A 26268-nucleotide genomic window follows, 5' to 3' on the forward strand; every position below is an offset into this window, starting at 1 on the left:
GACTGGGGACTCGATCCAGGCCTCCCCCATGGATGGCAGGAACTCAACCACTTGAGCCATCACCACTGCCTCCCAGGGTCTGCACCAGTTGGAAGTGGAAGCCAGAGCTGTAACTAAGCCTCAGCACTCCGGTGTGGGACACAAATGTCCCAATATACTTCCAGGCTGTTATGCCAACTGCTTACCCTCAATCTACTGCACTTGTCTTGTAGACAACTCTCCAGGCTCGGAGTGGGAATAAGAGCTGATGCAAGCAACCTTACTGGGAACTGCTTAGAATGTCAACTAGGAAAGAGAAAAACCACTAACAGCAAAGAGCTACCTGAGACTACACATGGAGGGGGCAATGGCTTGATCCCTCTCACTAGGCCCAGGAAGCATCATTGTGTCACCCTTACATTAAAAATGCTGGGTATGGGCCAGTGCTGTGGCTCAGTGAGTTAAAGCCCCAGCATACAACACCAGCATCCCATATGGGCACCAGTTCAAGTCCCAGCTTCTCTACTTTCAACCCAGCTCCCTAATGCACTTGGAAAAGCAGAGGAAGATGGCCCAAGTGCTTGGGCCCATGCACCCATGTGGGAGACCTAGAAGAAGCTCCTGGTTCCTGGCTTCAGATCATTCTAGCTCTGGGCATTGCAGCCATTTGGGGAGTGAAATGGAAGATCTCTTTTTCTCTCTCTGTGTTTACCTCTCACTGTAACTCTTTCAAGTAAATAAAATATATCTTTTTAAAAAAATGCTGTCATTTAAGTGAAATGTTACACACACACACACACATACACACACACACACAAATGCTGGGTAAGGGGCCAGCATTGTGGAGTTAAGCTGCCACCTGTGACACTAGCATCCTATATGGGTGCTGGTTTGAGTTCTGGCTGCTCCAGTTCTGATCCAGCTCCCTGCTAATGTACCTAGGAAAGCAGTGGAAGATGGCCCAAGTGCTTGGGCCCCTACACCCACATAGGAGACCCAGAAAAAGTTCCTGGCTCCTGGCTCCTGGCTTTGACCTGGCCCAGCCCTGATTGTTGTAGCCATTTGGGGAGTGAGCTAGTGAATGAGAGACCTCTCTCTCCTCCTTTTTTTTTTTTTTCAAATTTTTAAATTAATTTATTTATTTGAGAGGTAGAGTTACAGACAGTGAGAGGGAGAGACAGAGAAAAGTCTTCCTGCCTTTGGTTCACTCCTCAGATCAGAGCTGTGCTGATCTGAAGCCAGGAGTCAGGTGCTTCTTCCTGGTCTCCCATGTGGATGCAGGGGCCCAAGGACTTGGGCCATCTTCCACTGCTTTCCCAGGCCACAGAGAGAGCTGGATTGGAAGGGGAGCAACTGGGACTAGAACCGGTGCCCACATGGGATGCTGGCACTGCAGACAGAGGATTAACCTACTGTACCACGGTGCCGGCCCCTTTTCAAATAAATAAATATTTTTAAATGATGGGTAACAAAGAAAACTATGAATTACACTGGTTACATTGATGGGGGATGCTATATAACACATTTTAGATGTAAAATGCCAACTAGTGTGGCCCCCATTAACTCAAGGAGAATATATTCCAAGACCCTCAGCAGGTACCTGAAATCATGGATAATATCAAACATATATTATCTATGTTTTTTTCTATATGTCTATACTTATGATAGTTTAATTTGTAAATTAAGTACATTAAGAGATTAACAAGAAAATAGAACAGTTATAAGAATATACTATATAAAAAGTCTTATAAATGTGGTTTCACTTTGTCTCTCTCTCTCTAAAAATATCTTATTGCACTCAGCCTTCTTGTACTGATGTGAGATGCTAAGATAGCTACATCATGAGCTGAACAGGCAAATGATGTCAGCTGAGTGACACAGAATTAGGCTACTATGTAAGGATTACTTGAACGCAGCCTGTGATACCACAACAATCTGGTAACTGAGATGGCTGCTCAGTGACTCAAGGAAGGGTAGCATATACAGTGTGGATATGCTGCACAGAAGGATAATTCACACCTTGGTCAAGATGAAAGTTTTTGAGCTAAAAAAAAAAAAAAAAGCAAATTCTTAATTCTACAAGGAAATCATCTGTTTGGAAAACTTTACTCCCCAGTAGATTTGAGTAATTTCTAAGGAATGGCAACGAATCACAAAATCAATAGGATTCAGACACTGTCATTAAATAGAGCAAGTATTATTTAAGATCTCACATACACGCTCACATAAAACCCCAGGTGCAATATGAATCATAATCAGAAGTTTCCCTTCTTTTATATTCAGCCTCCAAGAAGATCAGATTCTGATCTGATCAAGATTCTGGATAATTGCCTTGCTAGGACCTGGTTAAACCTATTCCAGACAGTCAGACCCTGGCTGCAGTCCATCCATTTGTGACTCACTAAGTACATCCTTGATATGAGAAGATGCAATGTGTGGTTTGTTATCACTGAAAGATCATTACTAGGAGGGAGTCGATGACACCCAACCTCCCTCCCTACCCATGCAATCTCCACCTTCGGTGTCCAATTGAGAGCAGTTCCGCTACTCAAACCCAGCGGGGTGGACAAGTGCCACTGGCCTGGGGAAACACCATTCTAGATGCTGCAACAGAGAGAAGAGGATTCAAATGGGGACTAGATTGCAGGGGTGGACTGTAAATTTAAGAAAAGGAACTATACAACATTAGTCTAACCTAAGGAAGGAAATGGATTAGAGAGTTCTTGGGAGATTAGATGAAGGAGAAAAGGAGCTAAGAAGGACTTTCAAGTTTCTGGCTGAAGCAAATGGAAGTGGTTAATGACATTTTGGAAAAGTAACTATAGAAAGAACAGCAAGTTTCATTTTGAAAATATTTTTAAGATACATTTTTTGAGACAGCAAAATAAAGGTATCTAGAATCAATATAGTTTTCTTACTCAGACATAGAAATTTTTTTATTTTTCCCAAAGTAACCTTTTATTTAAGGAATACAGACCTCATGCATTTCATAAGTGCAGCTTTAGGAATCTATTGACTCTTCCCACCATACTCGCCCTCCCACCACACTCCCACCCCTCCCCCTCCTCCCTCTCCCCTTCCCAGTCCCATTTTCTATTATGATTCATTTTTAATTCACTTGGTACACAGAAGACCAACTCTATACTGAGTAAAGATTTCAAAAGTTTGCGCACACACATCATCACACATCATACACAAAGAACTGTTTGAGAACAAGCTTTACATTAACTCTCATCTTACAACTCTTTGAGGACAGAGGTCCTGATGGGCAGTTATTGTACAGTGACTCTTGTTGTTAACAATTAACACTCTTATGTACAACATCAATGATCACCTTAGGTTCTTTTTTTTTAACTTTTATTTAATAAATATAAATTTCCAAAGTACAGCTTTTGGATTACAGTGCCTTCCCCCCCCCATAACTTCCCTCCCACCACAACCCTCCCATCTCCCATTCTCTCTCCTTCACATAAAGATTCATTTTCAATTATCTTTATATACAGAAGATCAATTTAGTATATATTAAGTAAAGATTTCAACAGACTGCACCCACACAGAAACACAAAGTGTAAAGTACTATTTGAGTACTAGTTATAGCATTAATTCACATTGTACATACAACACATTAAGGACAGAGATCCTACATGGATCACCTTAGGTTCTTGACATAAGCTGCCAAGGCTACGAAAGCCTTTTGAGTCTACAAACTCCATCAGTATTTAGACGAGGCCATAAGCAAAGTGGAAGTTCTCTCCTCCCTTCAGAGAAAAGTACATCCTCCTTTGATGGCCACTTCTTTCCACTGGGGTCTCACTCATAGAGAACCTTTTATTTTTGTCTTTTTTTTTATTTGACAGGTACAGTTATAGACAGTGAGAAAGACAGAGAGAAAGGTCTTCCTTCCATTGGTTCACTCCCCAAGTAGCCGCTACGGCCGGAGCTACGCCGATCCAAAGCTAGGAGACAGGTGCTTCTTCCTGGTCTCCCATGTGGGGTGTAGGGGCCCAAGCACCTGGGCCATCCTTCACTGCCCTCTGGGGTGATAGCAGAGAACTGGACTGGAAGAGGAGCAACCAGGACTAGAACCCGGCGCCTGCATGGGATGCCAGTGCCGTAGGCGGAGGATTAACCAAGTGAGCCACAGTGCTGGCCCCCACAGAGAACCATAATATAGAACAATTTTTGCCACAGCAGACATAGAAATTTGATGGTGTTCAGAATTTCAGTGTTTCACAGCTCACTCCTAGATCATTTTTGTAGTAGAAAGAACCAGAATTTATACATCTTATACTTTTCTACCAAATCTGCTACAAATTAGGTCTAAGGCTGAAGTTACCGTGAAAACACTCAGTTTCTGTTTCCTTTGGAACTCAAAAACCTTCCACATGGTTTAACTGTATGCCTTCGGAAAATGAAAGAGGAAACCAAAACCTGAAGCTGCTATTGCCCCCTTGTAGTTTTGAATTTTTAAAAATTAAACCATTTTCTTTCACTTCCACCAGAATATCATTCCTAAAATGGAAGCAAGACTAGAAAAGTTTTTCGCTGTTGAACAATCTCACACCAAAAAAAAAGACCCAAGTTTTAGAAGAGCAATTTTAAAAGACTCACCATCCACTCTGAGAAATCCAACAAATTGTAGATATTTAAATGAAAAGCAAAAGTCCTTATGAGTTCTCATTTTGTAAAATCATTTTGCATTTTAAGAATTAAAACACTCAGTACAGATATTTCTTTTACCATTTTTCAAGATGTTGGAAATATAAAAAGTATCCCGTTGTCATCATTAAAGAAAATATTTTGTTACAAAAAAGTAACAAGAGTTACATGTGTGTGCTTTTAAGTCAGCAGGTCTGAATTCTAATTCTGTCTCCATCAAGTAATAGCTTGAATTTTGACACCTTACTTAAATATTCTGAGCCCCAGATTTTCCAATCTGTAAAGTGCAAATGATAATGGTATCATCCTCAGGAAGTGTTTATGAAAATTAAATGAGATGGTACATGCAAATCACTTAGCACTATGCATAAAAGCTTGAAAGTAATTATATACAGATGTCATGAAATCAGAGTAAAAAATGATGAGGAAATATTTGTGCATGTAAAACTCACTAGCCTCCAGTGTGATCACATTAACAAAGTTTTTGTTCTGTGTTGTTGTTAAAAACATTCAGCCGGCACTGTGGCTCACTAGGCTAATCCTCCGCCTAGCGGCGCCGGCACACCGGGTTCTAGTCCCGGTCGGGGCGCCGGATTCTGTCCCGGTTGCCCCTCTTCCAGGCCAGCTCTCTGCTGTGGCCCTGGAGTACAGTGGAGGATGGCCCAGGTCCTTGGGCCCTGCACCTGCATGGGAGACCAGGAGAAGCACCTGGCTCCTGGCTTCGGATCGGCGCAGCATGCCGGCCGTAGCAGCCATTTGGGGGGTGAACCAATGGAAGGAAGACCTTTCTCTCTCTCTCGCTCTCTCTCTCTAACTCTGCCTGTCAAAAAAAAAGAAAAAAAAATTCAATGCTGGTGAAGGCAGAGATGGAGTCATTCATTCTGTCATTCTGTCAGTACTGACTGGAAGTAAATGGAGAAAAACTTTCTAGAAAATGACTTTGGAACATGGTGTCGAAAGTCTTAAAAATGGAAGCTGGTGTCATAGTGCAGCAGGTTAAGTAGTTCAGATTGCCAGTTCAAGTCCTGGCTGCTCCACTTCCAATCCAGCTTCCTGCTAATGCCTTCAGAAGGCAGTGGAAGATGGCAAGTACTTGGGTCCCTGACATCCATAAGGGAGACCATGATGAAGTTCCTGGCTCCTGGCTTCAGATTGGCCCAGATCTGGCAGTTTGGGCCCTGTGGGGAGTGGGCCAATGGATCTAAGATCTTTCTCTGTCTCTGTCTCTGCCTCTCTCTCTCTCTCTCTCTCTCTCTGTCACTCTGCCTTTCCAATAAGTAAAGAAATGTGGTTTTTTTTAAAATAATCTTTAAAATTGTCCATATCCATAGACTCAATCTAGCATTAAGAACAGAATATTCTTGGGGCCGGCGCTGCAGCTCAGTGGGTTAATGCCCTGGCCTGAAGCGCCAGCATCCCATATGGGTGCCGATTCTAGTCCCGGCTCCTCTTCTGATCCAGCTCTCTGCTATGGCCTGGAAAAGTAGTAGAAGATGGCCCATGTCCTTGGGCCCCTGCACCCACGTGGAAGACCTGGAAGAAGCTCCTGTCTCCTGGCTTTGGATCGGCGCATCTCCCACCATTGTGGTCAATTGGGTTAATTGGGGAGTAAACCAGTGGATGGAAGACCTCCCCACCCCCGTCTCTCCTCTCTGTGTAACTCTGACTTTCAAATAAATAAATGAATCTTTTAAAAAACCAATAAAATATTCTTAATAGAGATACAGAATTACAGGTAAAAATGAGAAACAACCTGATGTTCGACTGTAGATGAATGGCTTGATGTGTTACAATGCATCACCTTGTGGACTGATATGCTCAGTTGGCCATGACATGGTCCCTCTGGTGTTCTTCCCAGAAATAACTTCATTTCTATCATGAGGAAATCTCAGACAAATCCAAAATGAGAGCTATTCCATAAGAAAAACTCAAGCTAACAAAAGGCAAAGGAAACCTGGAGGAGCTGTCCCCCAGTTGGAGGAGGAGAAGACAACCCTACAATCAAAGACAAAGCATGATCCCAGACATTAGAGAAACAGCTGGTAAAACCAGCTTACAATCTGGAAATTTGGTAAATTTTCTCATTTTGATCATTGTGCATGATTATATGTTAACCTCTTTAAGAGCTGGGGGAAAGAGATACCAAAAATCTTTATGCTGTTTGCAACATTTGCTAGGGCTAAAATTATTTCAAGATGGAGAGCTTAAAAGTGAAAAAAATTGAGGTGGGTATTTGGCCTCTCGGTTCAGATACCCACACCCCACATCAGCATTGGGGAGCAATCTCCAATTCTGGCTTGTGAACCCAGTGTCCTGCTGAAGTGAGCCCTGGGGCACAGTGGTCATCCAGGAGTTGGGTTCTTGGTCATCATGGGAGACCAGGACTGAGTTCCTGACTTCTGATTTCAATCTGGCCCAGGGCCAGCATTGAGGGCAACTGGGGGGTGAACCAAGGGATGAGGTGTTAAGTGTTTTCTCTTTTTCTAATTAAAAAAATATATAAAAATTAAAAACAATAGCACATTCATACATAATTATGCAGCCATTAAAATGGTTCAAGATTAATCTGAATGACATTGGAAAATATCCACCATATAGCATTAAAGGTGAAAAATAAAGCCAGAATACAAAGCTGATTTTACAATGAGTTTGACCATGCAGTGATATAGTTTTATTTTTTACTTTTATGTTTCCCAATTTTTTTCCACAATGAATATTTACTACTTTTAAAATTAGAGAAAAATGTTATTTTTAAAAACATGCCACAAATTGTTTGCCACAAAAATTCATTTATACATATTTCTTCCAGTTGGTTTTAATAGATAAAATTGTTTGAATGTTTCTAACTTTTCAAAACTATGATTTTGATTAGCCAACAATGACCATTCTTGGCTTAGGTGAGTTTTTTAATTTAACGTCACTAAAAAAAAAAGTGCATAATAGTTTCACCCACAAACTGGAGATGAATTCTTGGCATCATGTCCTGCCGAATCCCGAGGAGCTCATCTGTTGAAACAGTTGCTTCATTTCCACGAAATTCCTGGAGCTCTTCCCTGGCCCTTGCAGAGGCTGGAACCCAGGCTCCACAGAACCCCAGTCAAGAACTGAAGAGAAATGAGGTCATCGTCTCCAGCGGGTCCGCGTCCAGGGAAGAATGCGCTTGATGCAGATCTTGCTGGGATGCGAGGCATCCTGGATTCTCCACTTCAGGTGACCATCCTCGGAATCATCAGGAAGTTTAGCGACCCACACTTGGCGGGGAGTAGGGAGGGGGAGTGTCATACGTGGCTCCCCCAAATGCTTACTCTGTGAAGTAGTGTCTATGCACATGTGTCTACCCCCTGCATCCAGGCACTAGTCAAAACAGCTGCATTCCCTGGATGCCAGAAGAATTTGTAATTCCAAATATGCCCCTCCTCCTGCCATGGCGGTACAGAAGTGTCATCTGCCAAGGCTTTGCCAAGCAGTTTATTCCCAAGTGCAGTCAGTCGGGGGTCAAGCAGAGGAAAGCTGGCGTGGGGAGCTGGCAGTCGGAAGGCACTGTGGAGGAGCGGCTTGGCAAGAGGCACACAACTCCTGCCCCAAGTTCTGCCAAGCCCTGGTCATCCCTAGTGTCGGCCTCCTTGGCTGTCCACTGTGTCCACTTGGCCAGAGTCACTCTGCCTTCTGGGGGACAAGAGCACTTCCCCTCCTCCCTCCCATAAACAGTCCCCATCCACATCCCGTCAAGCTGAAATCCAGGCCCCGGCTCATTCTCCAGACTTCCCAGACTTTATTTATTTATTTGAACGAGTTATATAGAGAGGAGAGAGAGAGAGAAAGAGAGAGAGGTCTTCCATTTGCTGGTCCACTCCCCAAATGGCCACAATGGCCAGAGCTGTGCTGATCCAAAGCCAGGAGCCAGGAGCTTATTCTAGGTCTCCCACATGGGTGTAGGGGCCCAAGGATTTGGGCCATCCTCTACTGCTTTCCCAGGCTATGGCAGAGAGCCAGATCGGAAGTGGAGCATCCGGGTCTCGAACAGGCACCCATATGGATGCCAGCACTTCAGGTTAGGGAGTTAACCCGCTGTGCCACAGTACTGGCCCCACCATCTGCTTTCTACACTGTTCCAGGAGAAGGGCTAGTTTAAACTCTCATTTACTATTTTTTTTTTAATTTGCTACTGCCCTTGTTCCAGAAAACACTTAACACACACTCTGATGTTATCATATTTTCTCAGAGAAGTTTCTTCACGCATGTGGCTTCTCATTCTATCTGCCCTTTGAGGCACAGTGGATCCAAGGAGAGCATTTCCCGTGACATCAGTTCCTGCCCCATCTGAGACAAATCAACAGCAGTGACAGGGACCACCCTTATACCAAAAAGACAAAGGCAAAGCACTGATCTTGGACCCAAGCCAGAGGCTGCAGAGCATCCTAAGACAGCGGAGGCAATGTACTGGCCATGCTGGCCAGGTTGCTGTGCTGAGCTCAGCCCTTTTGACCAGACAGATGCTGCTCTCCCACTCCCCCTGCTGGACACCTCGCTCCTCACCCACCTCCACCTGTGCCTCAGAACACTGGCTACGAAAGAGAAGCCAGGCTTGCTAACTGTATTTCCCCATCTTCAAGGCCATATTGGAGACAGCGAGTAGCCCTCGGTGGAAAAATGGTGTGAGCCACTTATGAAACCGGCATCTGAGCCTCTGTTCTCCCACTTTCTAGTTATTTGATATTAGGAAAGTTATTCCCTGGACCTGACTTTCCCCACCTGTTCAGTAAAGATGCTAACAATCACTCCCAACTATCATTGTGAGGATTAAATCAGGTATTACTTACAACAGTGTCTGGCCTGGGATAGGCATCCAGTTGTTAATTGTTTGTCCTGTCCCCATTCATTGGGAACTATTCTTGGTACCTCTGTGGCTTCACCTGTGTAATTATGACAACACCTGTCTGCCTGCATTTAAGAGTTGGCTGGGGAAGCCAATGCTGTGGCGTAGCAGGTAAAGCCACTGCCTGTGACTTGTCAGCATCCCTTGTGGGCACCAACTGTAAGATGTATTTCTGGGGCTTAAGCCACCCAGTGTGTGGCATTTTGTCATGGCAGCCATGGCATAGGAACACAAGAATGAACACCAGGTGGCAGGGATCGCTGGAAACCATTCCAGAAGCTGCCACAGGGGGTGTTGGACTAGTCCCTGAGCAAGGACCCTGCAAAAGCGTAATCTCATCAGGGGCTCTTTGGCTTTTGCACAGGAGTTCACATCTGTCCCCCTCCAGCATGCAGGAGCAGCCTGACAGCCAGCAGACAATCTTAAATGGACCTGCCTTCAGGAAACTGGGAACTATGCAACTTACGGTCACCCGCGCCCATGTCAGGGGCTGCAATCAGTACTCACAGAGTCAGAACCTAAGTGGTCTTTTTTTTTTTTTTTAAGATTTATTATTTCAAAGTCAGAGTTACACAGAGAGAGAAGGAGAGGCAGACAGAGAGAGAGAGAGAGAAAGAGAGAGAGAGAGATCTTCCATCACCTGGTTCACTCCCCAATTGGCCACAATGGCCGGAGTTGCACCAATCCGAAGCTAGGAGAGCCAGGAGCTTCTTCCAGGTCTCCCATGTGAGTGCAGGAGCCCAAGGACCTGGACCATTTTCTATTGCTTTCCCAGGCCATGGCAGAGATCTGGATTGGAAGTGGAGCAGCCAGAACTCGAACTGGCGCCCATATGGGATGCTGGCACTACAGGCTGGGGCTTTACCCCCTATGCCACAGCACCGGCCCCCTAAGTGGTCTTAAAGTGCAGAACACTAAGACTTTCAGATTCACCCCTCTGGGTCCTAAATTTACTGTATTTCAAAACATCATTTTATCTAAGATTAGATGTATTTCATGTACTGTCATTTTTAGATCCATGCACACTCTAGATGTTCTCTGATCTCATCAGAAAGTAAAACCACAGTAAAACACTTTCTTCACACTGAGATTCTTTAAAAATTCTTTTAAATCGACATATGCTGAGTTCCCTTTTCACAGAGGAGTCTTGCTCTTTCAGGAAAATAAATTAAAGCAATAGTTCTACGGTGAGCTTTTAATGTAAGATAAATTGTGGAGTTCTCTTCAAAGCAATTGAAAATTCTAATAATCCAGCTACCCACCGAACTCAACACTATTAATTAAAGCCTCTTTTTACTTAAAAATAAGCATCACACAAGAAAATCAAAAGAAAAATAGAATTGAGCCAAGCACAAACACCAACTCTATCTCTCATTGCCAACTGCGACAATTAAAATAAAATTAAAAAAAGTTGTCTTGTATTTCCAGTTCTAGCCATGACCATGACTATGTCTGATGCTAGATTTGGCCTTCCACCACCAACCAGACAAGAGATATAAAACAGCAATTTTCAGAGAATGGACAGCGGTCAGGACATAGCTATGAACCTTGAAAGAGAGGAAGCAGGTGAAGTGAGCTCCACATTCACCCTGCTGCGGACGCTGAGCCCAAGTAGAACACTGCACTCTCCAGGATGGAGGAAACAGGCCGGAGTTTGAGGCCACCAGGGTTGCAGAGATTCATTGACGGGTCAGGTGCTGGGGAGGAGGGCGAAGGTCGGATAACCACCCCTCTCTCCAAATCTCACAGAAATTCTTCTCGGGCCTTAACTCTAGACCGTGTGAGCACAATGGCACTGCCAGAGGTCTGAGCACAGCTGTGGGGGCCTGGAGAGCGAAGCAGAAATCTCAAAAGCTGCACAGGCCTGGAAATGGAGTTCTAACCCAGCCAGAGAACAGGGATTTGGTGAACCTGCCGGCTTTCCATGCCCTCAGAGTATAAACCACCCTCTTGGGACTAAGGAAACCCTGGTAGTTAAGTCAAGACTGAAATAAACCCACGGTGACTGCCTTAGGCAGCTGCTTGTTGCCTTCACTAAATACCTGAGAGGAGCAGGCTGATAAAGGAAAAGGCCTGCGTTCACCTCAGTTCTGGAGTCGCAGTCCAAGATCAGGTGGCCCTATGGCACTCGTGGTTGGCCATGGTAGGACAGGAAGCAGGGAGAGCAGCCAGGCCCTACTCAGCTTTTATTTTTTTTATTTTTATTTTTTGACAGGCAGAGTGGACAGTGAGAGAGAGAGACAGAGAGAAAGGTCTTCCTTTGCCGTTGGTTCACCCTCCAATGGCCGCCACAGCTGGCGCACCGCGCTGATCCGATGGCAGGAGCCAGGAGCCAGGTGCTTTTCCTGGTCTCCCATGGGGTGCAGGGCCCAAGCACTTGGGCCATCCTCCACTGCACTCCTGGGCCACAGCAGAGAGTTGGCCTGGAAGAGGGGCAACCAGGACAGAATCCGGCGCCCCGACCGGAACTAGAACCTGGTGTGCCTGCGCCGCAAGGTGGAAGATTAGCCTAGTGAGCCGCAGCGCCGGCCCCTACTCATCTTTTATAGCCAGCCCTCCCAGGAGAACTGCCTTGCAAGGGCACACCCAGTGACCGAAACATCTCCCACGGGATCCACCACCTAGACGCCAAAACTGGATCAAATCTCCACCTTTAATCTGTTAGTTAGTCATGAGCATTCATCCATTACCCATTTATAGATGACTTTAGGTTCAAGTCTCCAAAACACGGGCCTCTGGGAGACACCCAAACTATTATCCAAACTGTAACATTAGCAAAATCTGAATCCAATTTTCATCGGAATTGGGGTGACCTGACAGTGGAGCAAATTCAACACCCTTTGAAAGAAGACAATATAATCCAGGGCTTCCACAAAGTACTGTCCACAGTGTCCAGCATGAAAAACTTCCCAGGTGGGAACACAGTTAAAGCCAAGATATGGAAGCAGGTACCAAGATGATCCAGATGCTGAAGTTAACAGAAAAAAATTCAAAATAACAACAATTGCCATCTAACAGAAAATAGAGGTAAAGGTTGACGATGGGGACAAAAAGATGGAACATAATGCAGGGGAATTAGAATTATAACACTGGAGAATTAGAATTTTTTTAAAGAACCAAGGAGACATCAAATAGTTGCAAAATACAATATCAGGCAGCAATGAATTATCAAATAGGTTCACAGTACAGCATAAAATAAGACTAATGAACTTGAAGACAGGTTGACAGAATATATCCAATCTGGAGAACACAGAGGAAAAATAACAATCGTCTTACTACCACTATTAGGGAGGTACTCCCCACATCCCCTTTTCTTCTCTATTTTCCCAAATTATTTTTCTAAGAGAAAAAAAAAAGGTGGAAGATATATTTAAAACAATATTTACCTTGTAAGGAACAGCCGCACAATAATTAAGAGTTAACTGTGGGCCCATAATGAATGAAGAAAGAATACCTGGTAATTCAAATCTTCTTTCTTTTTATTAAAAAAAAATCATTTATTTGAAAGGCAGAGTGACGGAGAGAGGGAGAGACAGAGATCTTCCATCCATTGGTTCACTCCCCAGGTGGTTGTAGCAATTGTGGCTATACCAGGCCTAAGCCAGAAACCTGGAGCTTCTTCCGAGTCTGCTGGGACCCAAGTAGTTGGGCCACAAATTTTCCCAGGTGCATTAGCAGGGAGCTGAATTGAAGTGGAGTAGCTGGGGCACAAACCAGCACTCACATGGGATGCCAGGGTCATAGGTGGTAGCTTAACATTATTCAACAAAGCCAGCCCCAAATCTTGCCATTTCTATGCCTTCACTCTGTCCACACCCAGTCCAGGAGCCAAATTATTGTGCTTCTCTTCAACAGGTTAAGCATTCTACTGAATGGTCTCCAGACCCCACCTCACTCCCCTGCCAAAATTTAGGGCTCAGATCCTCCATTCAAAAGGTTCCTAGGAGCCAGTGCTGTGGCACAGTGGGTTAAAGCCCTGGCCTGAAGCACCGGCATCCCATATGGGCGTTGCTTCAAGTCCCGGCTGCTCCTCTTCCAATCCAGTTATCTGCTATGGCCTGGGAAAGCAGTAGAAGATGGCCCAAGTCCTTGGGCCCCTGCACCCATGTGGGAGACCAGGAGGAAGCACCTGGCTCCTGGCTTTGGATCGGCGCAGCTCCGGCCGTTGCGGCCATCTGGGGAGTGAACCAGCGGATGGAAGACCATCTCTCTCTGCCTCTACCTCTCTCTCTCTTTCAAATAAATAAATCTTTTTTTAAAAAAAGGTGCCTAGCCTCAAGCTTTGTGTATTTAAAGGGATATACTAGCTAACAGAATATGTCTGTTAGCCCTCGTAATTTTCATTTAAGAGGACACACAATGGAAGTACATCATATAGTGAAGAAAAACTAATCAGTGAGATCTGGAAGTTGGGGCTCTTCAGACCTGCTGCAGAAGGATGCATACTTTAGAGAAGCTCTGTTTTAAATAATATTCGTGGAAACAATAACGCCACCACCTTCGGTAGTCACTCGGTGAGTCCTGCACAAACACTTGATCCACACGGCATGTGCGTGACGCTCAAGTGCTCTATTTCCCTCTGTCTGTCTATTCCTCAGAAGAGCCAGATAGCAAATAAAGCCTTTACATTTTGGAGAACCATCCTGCTTCAGACATTCAACATTAATGCATACTGTAGGGCTGGGAGTCGGGAGGGAGACCTTCAAAGAGGGGAAGTACACATTGTAACAGAATTTTTAATCAAAAAATGGAGCACGGCATTTTACAGCTCTACCCCAGGCCCTCACAAAATGCACCTGTAAAATTAAATAATTAAATAAATAAAATAAAAGGGGCTGGCACCGTGGCTCACTTGGTTAATCCTCTGCCTGCGGCACCAGCATCCCATGTGGGCGCCGGGTTCTAGTCCCAGTTGCTCCCCTTCCAGTCCAGCTCTCTGCTGTGGCCCGGGAAGACAGTGGAGGATGGCCCACGTGCTTGGGCCCTGCACCCGCATAGGAGACCAGGAGGAAGCACCTGGCTCCTGGCTTCAGATTGGCGTAGTGCCGGCCATAGCGGTCATTTGGAGAGTGAACCAACAGAAGGAAGACCTTTCTCTCTCTGTCTATAACCCTGTCAAATAAATAAATAAATAAAATGTGCTTGTAAATCTTTTCAGTTTAGTTTTTCAACTAAATAATAATACCATGTATTGGAAGGTGTACCAACTTCCTTCCAGCACCATAGGTGCCCCACTACCTGCTTCTAACGTATCCAACGTCTCTCTACAGCCTGCCATGTGCACTTCTTTCCACAGCAGAGAAGCACGTTTCTTGCATAAACTTCTCATTCAAAAGTGCATCCAATGACAAATCTTTGCAGAAAGTGTTCTCAGGTCCTTGGCTCAAAGCTGCAGAGACTCCAAGAGGCCTAGCAGAGAACAGACACTGGTAGACAAAAGGACTGAGCAGAATTCCAGAAACCTCACAAAAACGGATTCAGGTAAGGCGACCAGCACTCTGTATCATGCCTACTTCTTTGCCTACCAAATATTGAGCCCTCACCCAACGCTGGAACTATTATAGGTGTTAGAAATAGAGCAGTGAGCAAAGCAACTAGGTACTTACCCTTATGGTGAGAAAGTTACATAAAAGCAAAGGTTTGGGGGAAGGAGAAGGAATAGTGAGGATGAATTAATGGGCATTTGCCGAGGCCCAAAGGCAAAACAGAGTATGACTCCCAAAAGAAACCAACTTGAGCCTTTAGAACTTTTATTAGTAAATAAACCTCTTCTCATTTCGTGTGGGCAGCAGGGTCCCCAGCCGGGTTTATTTCAGGTTCCTTCCTCCACACGTGAAGGAATTCACAGTGGAGGTATAAAGGTGTACAGGAGAGCAGGATTTATTCAAGACAAAGCAAAAGTGCATGTTCAAGAAATGTCAGGGGGCTGGCGCTGTGGCACAGCAGGTTAAGGCCCTAGCCTGCAGTGCCAGCATCCCATATGGTACCAGTTTGAGTCCCAGCTGCTCCACTTCCGATCCAGCTCTCTACTATGGCCTGAGAAACCAGTAGAGGATGGCCCAAGCCCATGGGCCCCTGCACCCACGTGGGAGACCCAGAAAAATCCCCTGGCTCCTGGCTTCAGATCAGTGCAGCTCCAGCCGTTGCAGTCATCTAGGGAGTGAACCAGCAGATGGAGATCTCTCTCTCTGCCTTTCAAATAAATAAGAAAATAAATATTTTTTAAAAAAAGATACCACATATCAATAATAAAATCACAATTTTTTAAAGCTGACGTAAGTTCAAATCCAAGTATTTTCTGTGATTTGGGGATAATTTCCCAAGTCTCTTTCTCATCTGCACAATGCAGATAATGCCCAACTGAGCAGGTTGTTGTGGGAACTAAATGTGTAAAGTGCCATGTCACAGTAAACTGTCTCCCATGTCATTCCTCTCAACACTTTTTATGTTGAGTTGTTGGCCAGGATTGCAATTATCCATTACAACTAAGAGAAAAATACTGGCCTTTTGCAATGATTCATGTTGTCAGCTTATAAGGCATTTTATGCTTACTACAAGTATCCTATGACTCATTCATTCTGAACACCTACTATGTGCCAGTACCTGAACTCAACTCTAAAAATACAGCCATAAACACAGTATGAATTTATGGGACTTACATTCTAGAGGAAAGAACACATACATGTATGTTGGTAAAAACACATGAAGAAAAGGTGAGGTTAAGGGAGAGAATGACAGGGAGGCAAGCCAGGAGCAGGACTTGCTATTTTATTTTATGTTAAGAATCAGGGTAAGGATCAGGGAAGTCCCACTAACCAGATGAATTAGGGCAGAGACTAGAAAATAAAGAGCCTACCTGGGAGAAAAGATGGGCAGGCTACAAGGTACAAACATGCCTGGCCCTTCTGTGGGACAGGTAACAGACTACACAGTGAGCAACAGAGGCGCAGGAGGCCAGATTACACAGGGTCTTGGTCATGGAAACTAAGGGCTTGGGATTTCATTCCCGGTGAGATGGGCAGTCACTGGAAAATTCTGCCCAGGGCGTGATGCGATCTTCCTTTCAGAAGCATCGCTCTGCAGGGTGCTGGGATGCAGAGTGGATGCAGGAGGGCCACCGCAAGTCTAGGACCACAGTTCTCAATCCCAAGTTGTACCAGAACCACTGGGACTTGCATTGTTTAAACACAGACTAATCAACACACACACACAAAAGTACAAAAATGGTCACAGCAGCTTTATTTGTAACAATACCCTAGACATCTTCCAAGTATATTTATAACATGAATTACTACTCAGCAATAGTGATGCACATGAACTGGATGAACACAGAGAATTCTACCAAGTGAGTAAAGCTAATCCCAAAAGGTTAACATATGGGGCACTCTGGTGAGGGGGTAAAGCGGCCACCTGCAGTGCTATTCTCCCATATGGAAGCCGGTTCATGTCCTGGCTGCTCCACTTCCAATCCGCTCCCTGACAGTGGCTTGGGAAATCAGTGGAAGATGGCTCAAGTCCATGGACCCTTGCACCCACTTGAGGTACCCGGTAGAAGCTCTTGGCTCCTGGCTTTGGACTGGGCCAACTCCAGCTGTGGTGGCCATTTGGGGAGTAAACCAGCAGATGGAAGGTCTCTCTCTTTGTAGCTCTGCCTTTGAAATAAATAAATAAATCTTTAAAACAAAGAACAAGGTTAACATATGATTCTACTTTCCTAAAATGACAAATTACAAAAATGGACAACATATTACTGGTTAACAAGGGTTTGGGATGGGAGTAGGGTGACGTGAGAAGTGTTGGCTAGCAAAGGAAAACAAGAGGAGCCCTTGTGACAATGGGGGAAAAACTAGGTAAAAGCTACAAGGGTCATTGTGTATCACTTCTTACACTGCACAGAGCTCCACAATATTCTCAAAGTAGTAAGTTTAAAGTAAATTAAAGTTAAAAAAAAAAAAAATGAAACACACACTACTGAACCTCACCACCGGTCCTTTCTCAGGTCTTGGGTGGGACCTGAAAATGAACATTTCTTAGTTTCCAGGTACTGCTAGTCAGAGACCGACCATCACACAGTAGTCGTGTTCCTGTTTTGTGAAGAAGCCTGAATTAATTTGACTCTAGGAATTAAGTTGCCAGAGCCAGTTCTCAAATCAGGTCCTGTCAGGTGGTTTTCCTTAAGCAAATCAAAGTCAGGAATACTCTTAATCATAAGGGACTGTGTCTAGCATAGAACACAGACCAATAAATGCTTGTCAAAACAGGTTGTACTGCCCCAAGAATACACAATAAAATCTAAGAGCTAAGTTTTAAACATTTCACAAGTCTCAATATACACGACACACATATTTAAGCATGTACTGTCTCCACTCTCATCCTGTACCTTTGGAACAAGTGCTTAAACTCCATTCCCTATTCCTCAGATGTAAGAGCAGGGAAAGGGTCTGGACCTCACTTCACATTTTTCTGCATTTTTAGTTTGTAAACATCTACAAGGTAATCACTAAAAGAACACAAAATCAATTATGTTCACTACTTGTGTTACTATTACATTGAAATGGACATATCCAATATTACTTTCTCAATTTCTAGAAGCCCTAAGTGACAACGGAAGAAAAATCTATCATCAGGTTAGGTTGCTCTCTACAACACCGGAATCCCATATGGGTGCCAGCTGCTCCACTTCTAATCTAACTCCCTAACGGCCTGGGAGAGCAGCAGAAGACAGCCCAGGTGTGCAGACCCCTGCATCCACATTGGAGACCCAGAAAAAGTTCCTGGCTCCTGCCTTCTGGCTTCAGCCTGGGCCCAGCCTGGCCCTTGCGGCCAATTGGTGAGAAAACCAGTGAGTCCAAGGTCTCTATTCCTCCTTCTCTAACTCTGCCTTTCTGATAAACGTTAAAAACAAACAAACAAACAACCTAACTAAACAAAAATTCACTGACACCTCATTCAACCAAAAGGACAGAGGTGGGGAGAAGTAAAAACTTATGCAATTGTATGGGATTTCTAAACCACACTCAAGAGTTTTTAACAAATTCTCACATGCCAAGATTTGCAAAGACATTGAAGTTATCACATTAAGTGATTGCCAAAAATTACTTTCCTAGTTAGTTCTTAAGAATTCTACTTAAAATCCCCTTATGCAATAAGCCTCCACAACAGCTTTCTCCGTCTCCATGGCAAAGGTAACAAAGCTTGAGGAAACAGAGGCGTAAATACTTAAGAAGCTTTTACATTAGCAGTAACAAAGAACTTTCCCGTAATGACAATTCCAGACACCTAAGAAGGGTGACATTCACAAATGGTTCTTTACTTAACCCATTAAGACCCAAGTTCTCAATTCTGCAAGTATTTCAATCACATTATTATTTTTTACAGATTTATTTGAAAGTCAGAGTTACACAGAGAGGAAAGGCAGAGAAAGAGAGGTCTTCCATCTGCTGGTTCACTCTCCAACTGGCTGCAATGGCCAGAGTTCCGCCCATCAGAAGCCAAGAGCAAGGAGCTTCTTCTGGGTCGCCCTTGTGAGTGCAGGGGCCCAAGGACTTGAGCCATCTTCCACTTTCCCAGGCCATAGCAAAGAGCTGGATCAGATGTAAAGCAACCAGGACTTTAACCAGCGCCCATGTGGGATGCTGGCACTGCAGGTGGCAGCTTTAACCACCATGCCACAACCCCCATTATATTTCAAAAACTTACCCTAATTGGAATATTTGTTGCTCAATTTAAGTCTTTATATGGGAAATGGGATATAATGGGTCAAACAAACGTTTAAAACATTGAAAAAGTGGGCTCATCCCAAACTGGGTCATATCTTGTTTCAGGTTCTCCATTCATTCATTAATTACATCCTCCAACCCTAAGTAAATACTAAAACCTATTTTGTTAGGATGGGAAAAGCTAAACAGAAAAGCAGACTTCAAATTCAGGTAGAGGTCTCAGGAACCCAGCATCCAGAGCAGAAAACTAGTTCCCATTAATTAACTGCCTTCTCTTCTGCCAGAAAACGGTGTCACCATGCCATGTAGCTCTCCATGGGCTGACACCACTGATGAAAATATTAGACTCACATTTCAACAAAACCAACACACAACCCTGCAATGCCATTCCCACACCCAGAAAGAGTTGCCAAAACCCATTCTTGTGGTCGGAACGTTGATCCCTTTGAGGAAGCAACTGGCCAGCCTTACAGAGCAGCCTGTCCCCAGGCTCTCAAAATGTCCCAGAGGGAGTTCTCAGTCACCGCAAAGGGGCCTCACCCTCCATTTGGTAAATGAAGGGTCAGGAGTTCACTTGGAAATGTTTTTTTTACCTGACGGTCCTTCTACATTTAACCCATAAAAGACTCAAGACATAGCATTGATAAAAATATTTATTTTGATCAATCTATCATACACAAGTCAGTAGAGGTTCCACTCTGCCACAGATGCATCCGAGAAGAGCCCCATGCTGCCCATCGGTGACTGAGCAATGTAGCAGGTCTCGTCCCAGCAGAGCACACGTGTTCCACGCTGCCCTCATCCGACGACTGTTTCCAAGTCCAGATGACCAAACAGTCCTTTACCCCCAGAGCAGGCTAAAAACGTTTGTGAAGAGGAGAAATAAATTAAACTCCCAAATAAAAACTTTGTAAGCATAGCTTAAGAACTGAAGACTTCAGACATTCTTGTTTGTGCACACTCGTCTATCAAAGTCAGAGACACTAGAAGACGAGACTTGGCCTCATTAAGCAAAGGAGATGAAGCACACAGAACTGCATTTCAAGACATACGTTTTATTACTTTTGAGTGTGATTACCTACAGTAAGCAAGAAGGGAAACACTCAGTTGATAGGTACAACGAGGTCAATGAAAAGACAAGATGTTCACATGAAGACTGATGAACCCAGAAAATTCAGCCGTGTCATGACTGAAGGTGACAACGGTTGTGGTACAATCCCATTTACTGACTGGGTTCTGTGGGTCAGGCTCAGCAGAAGAGTTTATCACAACTCCCAGTTATGATCCTTATTTTCAAGATGCAGAATTTGAAGCTCTGAGAGGGTCACATGTGGGAAAGCAGAGTGAGACGCAGCCTCATTTCCACCTGGACCAATTCTGATCCTGAACACTCTAGCCACTACGGAGCCCACACTTCTGAGCCACTTGCTGATGCTAAACAACAGGATGCAAAAACAAAAGAGACGAGTCTGCATTTCCAAATCCCGTCAATTCAAAGTGTGATGTCTAGCCCAAACGAATCCAACTGCGCCAAAACATAACCACGAGGATTCTGCAAAGCTTCTTTTTAAAAATTATTTTCTCTGCCCAGGAAAAACCCGAGTTGCATCTATTTATAACTTTCAAAAGTGTGTTAAAATCTCCCACTAAACCCCAAGTGATTTGCAAACATTTATGAAAACAAACTTCTCTTTCTCAATGCAATACCCACCCAAAATAAAGAAAATCTGTATCAGCCTTACACAGGTACCAGGAATAATTATCCTGTTAGTTCACCTGTTTTTCCCAAATAATGTGTTACTAAGCTATTACCCCTTACGCATCAGAGTACTGGGTTCTGAATAAAGCACTCCTACCAACCACTAACTGCTAGCCCTGTACAACGTGCCATCCTGAGCGAAAAGGACACTAAGACGAACAGGGTCCTTGGAGAGGAAAACAAACCAGGAAACCACTAACTGTACTGCTGACATCAGTACTACATAAACAATACATCTACACAAAAATAATAGACTTCGTATTAATAAATGATAAAAACCACAACAGACACAATTCTGTTCCTCCTAGGGCACAAACCAGGCAACCCAGGAAGACCTCTCTAGGCAATGTTCCCAGCACAGGCAGTTTGACAACCCTTCACAGGAAGTCAGTCAACTCTTTCGGAAGGAAACATTAAGGTGCCCAGAGTGACAAAAGGTTGAGCATCCGCAGCAGAAAGGAGAGGCACAGCGAGAAGACAAGAAGATGAAGAAATGGAAAGCGGGGGAGGGGAATGCCTCACCGGGTCTGCATTTGTGAAGTCAAATTGCAGCCAAAAAGTAGCACCACCTAGGACAGAGTCTATCCCCACCTCCGGATCCGAGTTCACCGTAAGGCCTCCAAAATACCGTTTCCTGACATGCAGGTCCTGCCTAATGCACCACGCAAGTTCACAGTGAGTATCGACCCTGTCCCAAAGACCCCCAAGAGGTTATGGTCATTGCAAGCTAATTTAGCACTGTTGAGCAGCTACTTTAGGTGTTTCCAGGATAAAATAAAATGTTAAGTAAGCAACAAACATAGTATAAGGCACTGAAAAGACAGACACAAAAGATTTCTTTGGAACACAGAAAGGGAGTGGTTTTGCTATAAGAGAACAGGATGTTCTGGAAGCAGGTTTCTATCGGCTAGACACTGAGGGGAAAGGGCAATCCAGGCCGGGCAAGGACAAGCGCCCAGGCAAAGGCGTGAGACGAAGTCTTGTGGCCCCAGCATGCAGAAGCATGGAGCCAGAGCACTGTCCTCACAGGAGGAGGCGGGGAAGACTGAAGCCCCTAGGAATACCTCTATCTGGTCCTCGTGGCAACCTTATAAAGGAGGCAGTACTATGCCCAACTTATCTAAGTAAGAGGCTGGCTCAGAAATAGGTTAATGGTGTCTCGGGACAAGGTATTAGATGATAACTTCCAGTGCCTGGAAAACAGTAGCAGTCTGACCTACAGTGTCATCTCTGACCACGTGTGCTAAGGTCAGGTTTCTCTAAGCAAATACGCAGTCCTGGAGCCCTCAGCTAGCAAGGGGCAGACCTAATACCTCAATCCTCATTTACAGCAAAGGACACTGATGCTCCAAAGACTACAGGCCAAGAAAAAACAGAGTGGGCTTGCTGGAAGCAGTTTTAGGGAGCCATTCCACAAGGGACTAAAGGAGAGAGAACAGTGAGGAGAGGAAGCAATGAAGACCACTTGTTGAAGAATTTTATCAGAGAAAACAGAATACCACAGAGGGGGTAAGCTGAGGGCACATATAGTGGTGCCCTTTGGGAAGAAAGGAGAAGCAGTGAGACAGAGGAGGTACAGGAAATTGCTAGCAGATGGCGCTGTGCTAAGCAAGAGGTAAGAGGACCTGGGAGAGGCAGGTGACTCAGTAGAAAGTGCAGGCTCTGGACAAAGACAGATCCCACCTCCTACCAACTATGTGGCCACTCTCAAGGACTTAATTAACCTCTCGTCTAATAGGAGAACTCCTAGGAGATGCCTAGGACAGGAGGTTGAGCGAGATAGCCACACGCCAGAGTGCAGTGGTCATGGTCATCACAGCACCACGAGCGTCAGTCCTTCCTCCAGAGCAAGCAGGCCCACCTGAGATTGTTTTCCTAAGAATACCTACACGTGTAGCTTTCACAGTACACACACATCTATGTGTTCACGTGTGTGTGTGTATGGAGTTTTCCACAGGTGCTTGTCTAACACTGGAAAGGTTATTTTTGAGCAAGCAATTTGATGGATAAATGTTCACATGCTTTGACTTATTAAGCGCATGAGAAATTATCATAAGGAAATAAAAAAATCCAAATGCATAAAAATGTTAATTATATGTTATATAAAATACTAGAAAATTGAAAAAAAAAAAAAAAAAACTAAGTAATCCGTAACTGGAAAATACATGGAATGTCAATTCTCATTTTATGAGATGAAAACAAAATCTTATTATGCACCTTTCTTAGAATGACATAAAAGATTGTATTCATCTCAATAATGATATGATGGGAATATAGGAAACTAAAAATGAATACACCCTTGAAAGTGGTAGGGTGCTAAATCAGTTCTGTTTCTTTTTAAAGATGCTTCACTATAGCTACAATAAGCTATACATAAGCACATATATATATACATGTATATATATACACACATACGATAAGCTATATATAAACACAAATTAGGAGGGGGAGAGAAATGAGCTCCCCGATAACTCTGCTGGGCCAGCCTTGCAGTTCCCCAGCAGCCCCAGTGCCTCCTGGCTACTGCAGCTCCATGTCAACGCCTCTGCTACTCTGTTTCCCGACGATTCTGACCCGTGTGCAAACATCTGCCCTGAAACATTCATTTCTGAGACAGTACCTCAAAACAGTTGGTTCAGGCATTCCGGGATCTGCACCCCTCTTAAAACCTAAGCAGGGGCGGGGACGGGAGAGAAAAGAGAAAAAAATACAAGTTAAAAATCCAGCAGACAAAAAACACGTACAAACAAGACATTCTTTTTTAGTCCACCCTAGGGCACCAAGGATATCCAAATCTACTTGCACTATCTAGATTTAAAAAAAAAAAATTATTTATTTATTTGAAAGGCAGAGCTATAGTAGCAGAGGCAAAGAGAGAGACAGACTTCCATACACTGATTCACTCTCCAGATGGCCACAAGGGCCATAGTAGGGCTGATCCAAAGCCAGGCACCAGGAGCTTCTTCCAGGTCTCCCACGTGGGTGCAGGGGCCAAAGGACTTGGGCCATCTTCTACTGCCTTCCCAGGCCACAGCAAGGAGCTGGATCAGAGGTGGAGCAGCCGGGATTCAAACTGGCGCCCATATGGGATGCCGGCACTGCAGGCGGCGGCTTTACCTGCGGCGCCACAGCGCCAGCCCCACTGTCTAGATTTACCTGCACTACAGAACAGCCTGCAGCCTTCAGTGAGGTGTGAAATCCCGTACTCCAAGGCCCAGCAGCCCTTAGGGTGCTCTTCCATGAACAGTCATTACCCAGAAATAAGCCATCACAGCTCGTGACTCACACTGAACCAGACTGTGGGTAAAATACAAAGACTAAACACCTAAAACACTGGCCAGAGCCCGTGCGAAGTCCGGCAGCACCGCACAGCGGTTAAGAGCACGGCCCTGATGCCCCACGGCCAGAGCCCGCAGCGCCCTCCCGCAGCACTGCTGCATGAACTTGGCCATGGGACCCCGGTTTGCTCACCTATAAAATGAGGCCCAGAAAAAACAAAGGTGGAGAAAGCAGAGGCCCCGCCACCAGGTGCCCGCATTCCCAGCGCAGGCCTCCCGGCACCCAGGGCCGCCTGCAGAGGTCAGGAGGAACGCCCTAAACGCACCTCGCGCCAAACGGTGTCCGAGGCGCTTTCACACGCATGGGGTCACCTAGCCCTCCCAACAATCCTGAAGAGGGGCCCTAACTCATTTCACAGATGCAAACAGATGAACAGGGAATATACGACTTGCTAAAGACCACCCAACTAGCCAGGGATAGAACGGGAACTCGAACTCGGGTTGGATCCGCGCCACCCGACAAGACCGCCTCAGATGACTGCATGACGGGGTCCCCCGGCTTCTCTCTTCCCAAGGCCAAAAATGGAGTCGCAGACTCGGCCCCCTCGCTTCCCAACAGTCCACCCCACCAGGCTCTTCTACCACTAACCCAGGTAAATCACGAAAGGGATAAAGCCCCAGCGAATGGCAAACTGGCCGCCCTTGAAGAGCTGCTGCAGCCTCTGCTTGGCTTCTTTGCTCAGCTTCACCATGGCGACGGCCGGCCGGCGCACAGCAGACACCACAGGAGCGACCGCTTCAGGAATCCGGGAGAAGGAGGTGCGCACGCGCCACGCACGGCCTTTACGGCAGGAGTCGTGAGCGTCGCCAGTAGAGGTCGTAAATTCATCACACTTAACTAGCCTGAGCCGCGGCGCCGCTGCCTGTGGAAGGCGCATGCGCAGCTGGTTCGCCGGGTTAGGGCGGAGGCTCTCCTCGTTCATCTTATCTAAGCGGCTGCTGGTTTATTGCGGCGCTACTGTTGGAGTTCAAAACTGCAACACCCCTTCCCACAGCCGTACCCGTTTTTTAAGGCCCATCTCCAACTGTTCTTTCCTTGACATAAAAGGAGACTTTAATTTAATTAAAATGGGCTGAGCTTTAGTCCTCGACTTTTGTTCTATGTGGGATACCTTGGGCGAGATATTTAACTTCTTTTCGAGATTGCGCTGCCTGAAGATTACGAACCAACGCCCAGTAGGGCCCATATCCATGCTTTCTTTGGTCCCCATAGTATTTTAAAGTTACTTGCTAACATTTTAAAATTTGGGAAACTTCACGTGAAATTCTGGACTTCTCTCATGAGTCAAGGCAGTGGAAACTGAGAGCCCTGCCCTCTGGCGCGCCAGTGTAGACCCGAGCAGTGGTTCTCAGCCCTGGCTGCTCTTTGAAACCTCCCTGGGAGACCGAAAGCCATGCTTCTGGTGGTTTTGGGAATGAGGTCTGGCCCTTGGCTTGCCTTTAAGATTCCTGTGTGAATTTTTTTTTTTTAAGATCTGTTATGTAATTGAAAGGTAGAGCTACAGAGAGGGAGAGACAGAGAAGTCTTCCATCCGCTGGTTCACCCCCCCAAACGGCTGCAATGGCCAGAGCTGGGCTGGTTGGAAGCCAAGAGCCAGGAGCTTCATCCAGGTCTCCCACATGGGTGCAGGGGCCCAAGCACTTGGGCCATCTTCTGCTTTTCCAGGCCCATGAGCAGGAAGTGATTTCAAAAGTGGAGCAGCCGGGACTCCAACCAGTGCCCAAATGGGATTTCCAGGGTTGCAGGCTGCTGCTTAATCTGATTGCCGCAACACTGACCCAGCTCCTGATAAAATAGCAACTGCCTGAGCTTTTGACCCCAGATCTGAGTGCAAGGGCTTTGACCATCAAACCTTCCCTGGTTCATTCCTCAAACTATACGGTCACATTTTCTGTGAAACCCTTAAGATGTCCAGTGGCCCCCAAAAGTTTGCCATT

At 45.2% G+C, this 26268-nt stretch overlaps 1 protein-coding gene across 4 annotated transcripts; it reads right to left on the minus strand.

Annotated features, from left to right (window-relative positions):
* Positions 1-15247: 15247 nt before the first annotated feature.
* Positions 15248-25078, minus strand: TOMM7 (translocase of outer mitochondrial membrane 7). 4 transcript variants are annotated; one of them, XM_089315363.1, is made up of 3 exons: positions 24920-25078; positions 23613-23661; positions 15248-15702 (listed from the first exon to the last, which is right to left on the minus strand). In XM_089315363.1, the coding sequence occupies exons 1-3, from the start codon at positions 25020-25022 to the stop codon at positions 15462-15464; spliced, it is 393 nt and encodes a 130-aa protein (XP_089171489.1). In that variant the 5' UTR covers positions 25023-25078; the 3' UTR covers positions 15248-15461. The 4 variants fall into 4 exon arrangements, with proteins under 4 accessions (XP_089171489.1, XP_051708769.1, XP_051708768.1 ...); XM_051852809.2 differs by having other exon boundaries at positions 15248-15706; XM_051852808.3 differs by lacking the exon at positions 15248-15702 and adding an exon at positions 16731-17166.
* Positions 25079-26268: the final 1190 nt, after the last annotated feature.

The sequence above is a fragment of the Oryctolagus cuniculus genome, chromosome 16 (genome assembly GCF_051225735.1).
Source record: "Oryctolagus cuniculus isolate XC-2025 breed Fujian yellow rabbit chromosome 16, ASM5122573v1, whole genome shotgun sequence".
NCBI classification, from domain to species: Eukaryota; Metazoa; Chordata; class Mammalia; order Lagomorpha; family Leporidae; genus Oryctolagus; species Oryctolagus cuniculus.